We start from the raw sequence: 9,823 nt of genomic DNA, 5'->3' as shown, positions 1-9,823 counted from the left end.
GCCCCGGCCGAACAAAGCTTCCCTAGCGGGTTTAGGACGATACTGAGTCCTGCGATGTCATCGCGGGGGCCGTAGGGGCCGCGGGCGGCCGCCAAGTCGGCGGTACTCTCGCATAGCCTAGCTTGCTCAAGAAGCCTCGCTACCTGTACGCTGGCTCCAGCGCCCAGAGCTCGCGCCTGGGTCTTCACTTGCGCCAGTATGAGAACAGCACGCCGCAGCCCCAGCTCAAGCAGAGGCTCCGCGAAAAATCGCAGAAGGTTCGGTCTTTCATTCAGACTGTGCTCGGAGGCGGCGGCGACGACGAGGACAATGACTTGGCGCCCCCTCCGTCCAGCGGCGACGAGAGCGACTACCAGCGCGCCGAGGACGAAGAAGACGACGACGACGGCTCGGTGGCCAGCTACGAGTCGGACGACGTGAGCGTGTACTCGCAGAGCAGTTACAGCACCATCTCGAGCACGACTCCCGCCAAGCGCAAATGGACCTCGTCCTCGCGGAGGGCGCACAGCCCCGTGTTCCTGCAGGAGCGCGAGCTGCCTGCGCTGGCCGCTGCCCAAGAGCTCGGAGGACCTGATCCTGCCCACGTGCCACATCATGCGCGCCTTGAGCATCTACGAGACGCTGCGGCACTTCAGGAACATCCTGCGGCTCACGCCGTTCCGATTCGAGGACTTCTGCGTCGCCCTGATGTCGGACGAGCAGTCGGCGCTCCTGTCCGAGGCGCACATCGCGCTGCTGCGCGCAATCCTGCGCGAAGAGGAGGCGGCGGGAACCCAGTTCGGGCCGCAGGACCTCAAGGACAGCATCAACGTGCACTTGTACATGGTGGACGCGGTGACGTGGCCCGCGGTGTTGCGAATGTATCTGACGAGCGACCCCGAGTACCGGCCCATGCTGGCCGCGCTCGAGCGGTGCGAGTACCCGTTCACCGCGGTGGCGAGCAAGCTGAACGTGCTCGAGTTTCTGTGCGACCAGTTCCTGACCACGGCGCAGGCGCGCGAGGACATCACCAGCGAAGGCGTGGGCCCAAGCACGACGATCACTGCCGAGTGTGCCACAAGCTGGGGGACCTGCTGTGCTGCGAGACCTGCCCGGCCGTCTACCACCTGGCCTGCCTCGACCCGCCTCTCGAGGACGTCCCCACCGAGGACTGGATCTGCACCGTCTGTCAGGCCAACCAGGTATTACATATAGAACGACGCAACAAGGTGTCTCCCCCACTGCCGCTTCACCTTTTCACGTGTGGATTGCTGATGATCGGCCGATTTGAAATGTGTGCCTGATTGTGGGTGTGTTGACGCGGGTGGGCTGTTGATGCTGATGGCTGAAGTGAGATGCTTGCGAGGGTTGGTGTCGAGATTGTTTTGCGAAATGCTTAGAAACCGGCCAACTGCCCGTTTTGATTCGCATTGATGGCGTGTTGAGTGGCCTCGAGCAGGCTTTTCTGCGATGCGTGTCGTGGATGATTTTTTGACAGTTGGTTTAGGATGCCTGCAGGTGTTGTCAACGTTGCCGAGTGTGTGAAACTATCCAGCTTGTTCATACTTTCTCAGGAACCGTGTGAAAACGGTGGCAGTTTCGTTCGTGTGTGCCTGAGATGGCGACTACTCAGGTTTTGCTAGTTCGTCGGTGAGAGATCTCCAGGGGAGCTGTCAAGATTCTCCAGATGTTCAGGCCTCACGAACTGAAAAGTGATGTAGAAGGTGCAATATGTTCATGATCACACTGTTGATGACGGCAGACATTAGCGAGGATGTTGTTTAATCTGTGCTTGCTGAAGACGGCATATATAAATATCTTTAGTGGGTGCAGTGTGCTGCCGGTAACAGGCAATGTGAGTGTTAGTGTATTTGGAACCTGAGTAGGTGTAATTTATTTGATTACTGTATGCGACAGCTGCGTCATGAATGCAACAATCTGTCCAAAAGGTGGAGGAAGCGACTTTCACTGCACGTTTTGGGTCGTACACATGCTAATCAGCACACATTGTGTGTCATTAACAAACTCATGCTGCATAGGTGAATTAATTAATGAAGATGAGGTCATTTTTTAGGGTCTGTGCAGTAGTGCATGTAAAACCCATTTCACATGGATCTACAACAGCTGCGTTTTTCGCATACTCATTAAGCATTCTGACTGGTGATGACGTATGAGCGAGCCGCCTCCTTTTGGTTGTCTGTTTCCACCGCTACAGTGGCTACTACCGCATCTGCGTTTTCGCTGAGAAGTTCAGTACGCTGAACATCGAAAAATCGCACGCACAAAGGGTCCGGCGGGGGCCTATTTCTCGCAGTTGCGAATTCGCAAACAAAATCGCACCATGTGAAACAGGCTTAAGGTGCGTCCTTGTGTAGTACTGACCTTTCACAGTATCTCATCACGTTTATTCGACATTGAGCCAACTTCCTTTCTGTTGCGTGGCCAGGCGGACATAACACATTCTCAAGTATAAAGCCAGCTGAGTATTTGTGCAAGCTATAAAGATATAAGCTGACTCATGCAGGGGCCTGGTCAGACAAATAAAGGTAACCTTGCTGGAGGATGCTTACATATGAGAATGCCGACTCATGAAAGTCACACAAAAAGACACATTGAGTCAAGTAGAAGGAATGGATTAGTTTTGCAAAATGAATCAAAAAAGCAAAATTTTTGCCAGGAAAGGATTTTTCTTAGGTGAGATGATGCAGTCTTGGGACAGTATTGGTGTCACGACTGTGAACACATTAAATCAGGTCCCGGTGATGTCCTGTTTTATAAGAATGAGTACGATGGTACTCGCCTGACTGACATCCAACAGTGTGTCGCATGACCTCTTGGTAACTTTCTCCAAACCCATAGTGCAGTGGTACCCACGTAAGACAATGTCCAAGAAACACGGTAAACAGTACACAACCACTTTATTGGTTTTTTAACTGTGTTTGTTGGAGTGCGTTGTGCACTCTGCATGACCCCTCTTGAAACGGTCAATAGCAGCATGCAAAAGTTTCTTGGTACAAACCTCATGGTATCCACAGTGCTTATGTGCGACTAGCTAGACCTAGTGCCTACTTTTATGGTTGCAATTAATGCTGTGTAGGTTTAAGTTTTCTAAATGAATGACCCACCTTTGTTTTGTTGGCTATTCATTATCAGCCGCGTGGCTTCTGTGTGTGCGGAAATGGTTTATAGTGCTGGAGCAGGGCTTAACTTGGTTTACTGGCTAGTTGCCAGCTTGTCAAGGAAACTTGCGTCTGCTTTTGCTGTGAATCACCTTCAGGGTGTGATGCAAATGCGAGGAGGCCACGTCATTATTTTTATTTTATTAAAAATAATGGAGGTTTTTTTTGTTTCATTATGGGACTGAATGTTTATTATTGCGTGAGGAAGTCTCTGATCTCCCAAACAGCTTTAAAATGTTTTTTCTTTTCATTAACAGGGGGGGTGTAGCATAAGGAATTCATATGGCTCATGAGTTTTCAGAAATGGCAATCAAGTTACCCAAGATGTTGTGTGCTGTTGGCTTTCAGGTGTTCTTAGATGGCAAGATAATGTTTCATTGAAAGCATCATCACCATACTCAGCCTGCTTGCAAACTGACATCGGGAACTCCGTCACGTCTGTGACCAGAGCACACCTGCCAGCATTTTGCATTTTGTAAAATGCGAGATGCAAATTGCTCTAAGCATGTCGCATTGGACATTGATGGCTTAATTTCTAGGTTCTCCCCTTACATGCCGAGTGAAAAGCAGCAATGGCCCACCTGCTTGCAAGCAGTCCATGAAAGGTGGCAGGGGACGCATTTCTTTGCCACGGTTGCAGTTTCTGACTCTCTAAGTAGCTGCAAACACAAGATAAAAACGATGCGATTCAGGGCCTGACAAGGGCAGCGCCGCACGCCTGTCAGCTGCTTTTTATCTTTTACGTCTGGACGCGTGCGCATTTCCAGATGGGTGCCCCTACGGCATCATCGCCTTCTGCTTGCCTCTGTGCGCTTCGTCCTTAGCGTCTGGGAAGGGTGTCCAATTCCCCGATGAGACAAACGCAGGATGCAGGCAGCCTTGATGTTGTATTTCCCAGTGGAAACCTTTGGTTCCCGCTTTAAGGCATGCTCGTAAAATTGCTGCGATAGCCGCTGGGACAAGTCTATGGAAACAAAACTATGCTATAGGTCCTGGCAGTTTGACAAGCATTACTCATTGGACCCTCCTGGATTATCCGTCCCGGACTGCCCGAGACATTGCATAAGCAATGCTCATTGGCTGAAAGCACCGCCTCGTGCAGTCTGGGGACTGTCAGGGAGGGATAATCAAAGAGGGCCCATCGACTATTCATGACCCGTGTCTTTTTAATTGCCAGCAGCAGCCTATTTTATGTCACCTGGAGGCCGAAGGCCTCTCCTGGTGATTTCAAGCTGCCCCTGTTTTGCATCTGGTTACTCCATTCTGTGCCTGCATATTTCCTAACTTCATCACACCACCCAGTTCCCTGGCATCCTCGACTGCACTTCCCCTCCCTTGGGACCCATACTGTAACACTTATTTAACCACGGTTATCTGCCCTACACGGTCAATGGCCTGCCCAGCTTTACGCGTTTTGTTCCTAACCTCAACTGAAGTAGGAACATGTGTTACGTGACAGCCATCGGGCTAGCAAGGATGTTCCACATCTGGCCATCATGGTTCTGAGTGGCGCTGGCCAACACACCTAGGGCTAGGTCTAGTAAACATAAGTACTCCAGTTAGTGGACGAATTGATGGCCGTCGCCGTAGCACAATTGGTAGTGCAACGCACACGTAATGCGGAGGTTGCGGGTTCGGCTTCCGCCGGCGACAAGTTATCTTTTTGTCCGCTTTCATTTTTCTTTTCTTCATTATTTTCTACACTCCAGTTTCAACCACACTTAATTTCCCCCTATGCTTTCCTTGGCTTCGTTGTCTGTTGGCTTTATGTGGTTATGATTAACAAAATTGAGTCCCTCGGTGCCCCTTTTTCTTTTGCTGCTCTTTAGGTAGCAGCACCCTTCTGCTTATTGCTTTTGGGTAGGAATATCCCAGTCGGCACAAAAAGTACTCTTGTTTTAAATGTTAATTGGCTTTCTTTAAGTATTCCGGTGTTGTTTAGGTCCCTGTAGCAGAGGCCTAAGGTACAAAAAAAAAAAAATTAAGATGAAGAATGTTAAGTAATGCAAAAGGTATCAAAATGTGTTTGGGAAACCGCTGCTGCGCAAGTAGTGAAAAATTATTGCGTTGTCTTTATTAGATGTCCCTTTTGGCACTGTTGCAGGCAGCTGCTGTGATTGGTTTTCATGCCAAAAACAAGATGCTTAAAATTTCAAACCTGGTACTGCAAATGCTTTAGTTGTTTATATTAAGTTCAACTTCATTGTTCTAAAGCAAGTTTGGTTTGTTAGTTTCGTGATAGGGTTGAAATGCCTGATACATTACTCGGCACATCGGTGTTAAATGAAGTGTAAGAGCGTTAGCTTGCTTGGGTTTTAAAATTACAGCGAACAAAAGAAAATGGCGGTTGAGCCTAATTATGATTGCTGTCTATATTGTACAGTTGCTGAGTATACGTACCAAAGTGGCTCTGTGACCACGGTGATTTGCCGCTACATGTAAGGTTGCGGCTTCATTTCTAGTTCCAGCAACAGCATTCTAACGTTGGTGGAATGCACATATGTTTAGGTGATGCTAAGGGGGCCCTGAACCACTTTTATTTGAAGCCTCAAAGACGCCTTGGAATGAGTGAAGTGCTTCCAAGAAATATATTGCTGAAAGCACTCTTGGCACTTTGCCAAGATTAATAACACACAGACGAGCCATGGTGACTGCTTTTCGATGGGGGCGAAATGCGGAAACACCCGTGTACTTAGATTTAGGTGCAGGTTAAAGAACCATAGGTAGTGGTTCCGGAGTCTGGCACATGAGGCACGCTACGGGCGTGCCTCATGATCATATGGTGATTTTGGCACCTAAAACCCCACAATTTAACATGGATGACATGAGTGCAAACTTTTTTTTTTTTTTACCGAAACGCATGTTACTTATACAATGATGATGATGATATCTTGTGGCCAATTTACCTTTTGTACCGGGCGGACGACATTGGTGTCCTATCCGACTAAGGGAAAAAAGGATGAAAAGAAACAACCGCTAAAAAGAAAACGAAAGAAGAAAAAAAGCACAAAACATTTCAAGCATAATACATCTCGTGCAAGCACCACCTAGTCGTAAAAAGAAAACATCCATGTGGTAGCAAAAAAGAAAGTTATCAAACAACCTCACTAAAACATTGCGAGCAAACAACACTTGACGCGTAGGAAATATTGTTCAATCAATCCCGCAACATGTGCTGCACTTATACGCAAATTCTTTTTCTGTCAACGAAATAGGCAGCTGACAGAATTTGTGCTGGTGTCGTCCATTTCTGAATCATTGTCATCTGTGCATTAGTTAATCAATGCACAGTATGAATTGATACAGACTCGCCCAGGTGTCAGTTGCGTACAGCGTGCTTACTGTTGTGCCACGAACACTGTTTTGGGGACACTGATGCATCTTGCGCTAGTCTCACGAAGTCTCGCCAAAGTGAAAATATTTCCGAAAGTGAAGGCCCAAGAATACCACCTGTGGGCAGCAAAGGCCCCGCCAGGACACGGGGCACTTACGCTGTTTGTCTTGGCAATCCGAAGGAATAATGATCTCGCATAGTAAATAGGCATCTGGCATATATTTCACACACACACACTCCAGTTTCACCAGGACATTATTTTATTATTTTTTCCCCCCCATTTTTTAATTGCCTTCCCCCATCCATTTGATAGCTGTTGACAGCTTCTAAGGAAATGCAGCCGAATTGCAGAAAATATTTACCTAGAGGTGCAGTTCTGTAGATTTTTTTTTCTTTTGTTTTTGCTTCGCAATCTGGTTCACCGACCAACAAGTCAACTTCTCAGTGGAATGTATGACAAGAAAATGATAGAAATAAAAGAAAAAAAAAATTGTAGCGAAATATCAACCTTTGTCTGAGAGCCAAGCTTCAGACCCCTGCCTTACCAGGGAGAAGTCGTTCTACTAGTTGAGCTAGGCTGTAGCCTAGCAGATGGCAGCAGGATGGTGAATTAATAAGCTTGCAACGTGATAAACTGGAACAATGGTTGATTAAACGGGCTCCATAGAAATCCACAGGGAGGTGGAAGTTTTATGGAAAAGTAAATTTTAAAGGGGAATGAACCCTTCTTTGACTTGCGGATTTCCTAATGATCTGGTTTGCGTGTTTGTTTGTTCACTTTATGTGCATTCACCTTGACCTTTGTCTGTCTGTCTGTTTGCCTGCTTCATTGTTTGTACAATTATTTTTGCAGGTGTCTGGGGTCACAGACTGTATATCAGACATCGAGAAAGGGGGCCTGCTCAGTCGACAAGAATGCCTGGGTCTCGACCGGCATGGCAGAAAGTACTGGTTTCTCTGTCGAAGGATCTTTGTGTGAGTAGCTTGCATTTTGCGATTTCGCTGAGCTGACGTGTGCGCGGTGGTCCTGTTGATATTTATGACTGTGCAACTGAAGAAACCTCAGCTTCTGATTGGTCTGTTGATAACTTTTTTTCCTACTTAAAGGCCACCTACAAAGAAGTTTCTAGGATGCGTAAAACGCCTTGTTTCAGATAATGCGTATGCAAGCACTCTATGCAAAATTTTACATTTGAAATACCGGTGGATGTGTCTCGAAAGGCTCACAAAGTTGGACGTTCATGATACTGAAATTGAAGAAAAAAAATGTAACCATTACTTCTCATTGGAAGTGATGCATGACTTGTTACACAGCTCTCCTCGGCATCGCCTCTGAAATTAGGTGGCGCCCACAGTGTGCTGAAAATTTTCGGAGGTGACGTGCTTAGACTTCATATCTTCAAACCACCTCGTGCAGGCATTGTCAGCTTAGGGGCTTTTTGAAGGTTACTAATAAGAAAAATAGATGGTCACCAGTCTTGCAGTGTTGCCGAGATTGCTTCAGTGGTATATTGCACTCATTTATAACCACTTTACCCTAAGTGAAACTTCGGTGCAGTCGGCCTTTAAGGCCTCTCTAGCTGTACATGTGGGTCCACGTTTGTTGTGGTTAATTGGAATGATGTATATGTATATATGAACGACAAGAAAGGGATATTTGCTCCATATACTTCAAACTCTGGACTTTTGTTGGCTTCTTATGGTATATATATATATTTTTTTTCTTTTTTCGTTTGGTTGTGGTGGCTGGAATGAAACCTTGGAATAAAAATGTGAAGAAGCATTTTGTGTCTAAGCTGTGAACTGGCTATGCTTTTTACTGTTTGCTGCAAGTGTTGGAGATTTTCTTTAATCATCGTTAGATTGCCAAGCGCTGTTGACAAATGTGCTTGTAATATGTGGATTGCATGGGCATACAGCAATACTTTTCATTTGAATTTAATGCAGTACTGGGACCCTCTATTTATATGTGCTTTCTTTCTACTCCTTTCTTTTTAAATACCTGAGGTCATTTCAGGTACACTTCGCATGTTTTATTACCTTGTGTAGTGCACTGATAATCGCAAAAGGTATCCTCAGCAGCTGAGTTTACTGTGCTAGTGTAGGAAGGTATGTAAATTGCGAATGTTTCATCATGGTTAGGGTTTTATTGAACTTTCTGTTGACTCATCAAGGGTGAGATTTTCGTTTGGTCAGAATTCAAAGTGTTACTTCTTTTTTCTTGCATCAAGTGAAATAATGTCATTAGAGTTAATTAGTTTCGGCTGGTGAATCAAGCGTAGAGCATTCACTGCACACAAGCCTGACAGCCAGTCTAAATTTGTTGAAGTCTTCGTGACACCATTGTAGCGCAAATGAAACAAATACAAAGAATAGGAGACCGGACACCACGAGTGCTACAATGGCTTCACCAAATATCAGCCAACTTGGCAGAGAACAAGTTATTTTTGTTCAAGGCTGTTGATATATTGCATTGACTGTGGGGTTTCCAGATCCCTAAACTCGGCAACTTGCCTCACACCATATAAATGCGAAAACTCTGTACTTGTTATTTCAGGGAAGGGGAGAACAACGAGGCATTCTACTACTCTACGCCAGCGCAGCTGGAGGAGCTGCTCGACGTGCTCGATGCGGAAGATCTGGAGCTGGACTTGTGCCGGACCATCGCCGAGTTCCGCGACGAGATCGTCCGGCACATGGAGCTCACCGAGAAGCTCACGAACTCATCCAAGGGAAACCGGAAAACCTACCTGGACTCCGAGAACGGTACTTTGCATCTGCCTGTTTTGAAGCAAAGCTTTTCTTTGGCTCCTCCCGGCACTTAGCATGGACGCCTGTCTGGCCGAGTGAACTGGTCTGGTATAGGAGGCAGTGTAATCAAAGGTCCCAACTTGGTGGCCTGTTCCTGATAGCAGCACGGGCGGTATTCTCGAGCGATCACTTTTGCAAGATTATGCGCAACTCGGTGCAGGACGCATTGGCATATGTGGTCAACATTGTTTCTGGCACTTTGTCAAGCTCTCTATGGGAGCACGTTCAGCCGTATGCTTGAACGTCTTCTGTGCTGAGTCGCACAAAAGTGATGGTACCCTCAAGAGTGATTGCTCTAAAATAGTGCCCCAGTGCACTATATTTTTCTTTGCAAGTGTATTAATGAAGATTGTAATAAGGGCCTATGCATTAACCAAAGGAGCTAACCCATAACTGTACCCAGCAGCACGTCTGAGCTATCACTTGATTTTGACAATTCTCCTCGAGTGGTTTTCTCCCAATTTTATTGACCTTGTGCAGCTCTTGTGTTCTGTGGTACTACTGCAAGATTGTTCTTTCT

General features: G+C 46.7%; 1 protein-coding gene across 1 annotated transcript in view; it reads left to right on the top strand.

The window, feature by feature from the left end:
* Positions 1-9,823, top strand: part of LOC119462375 (nucleosome-remodeling factor subunit BPTF-like) — a 64,578-nt gene that overhangs the window by 29,355 nt on the left and 25,400 nt on the right. Inside the window, 5 exon segments of the mRNA XM_049672957.1 lie at positions 117-545; positions 547-1,020; positions 1,023-1,181; positions 7,346-7,467; positions 9,050-9,258. Coding sequence (XP_049528914.1) covers positions 117-545; positions 547-1,020; positions 1,023-1,181; positions 7,346-7,467; positions 9,050-9,258 — 1,393 coding nt within the window.

The sequence above is a fragment of the Dermacentor silvarum genome, chromosome 8 (assembly GCF_013339745.2).
Source record: "Dermacentor silvarum isolate Dsil-2018 chromosome 8, BIME_Dsil_1.4, whole genome shotgun sequence".
NCBI lineage: Eukaryota > Metazoa > Arthropoda > Arachnida > Ixodida > Ixodidae > Dermacentor > Dermacentor silvarum.
The sequence above is the reverse complement of the archived record's forward strand: the minus strand, read 5'-3'. Positions and strand labels throughout refer to the sequence as shown.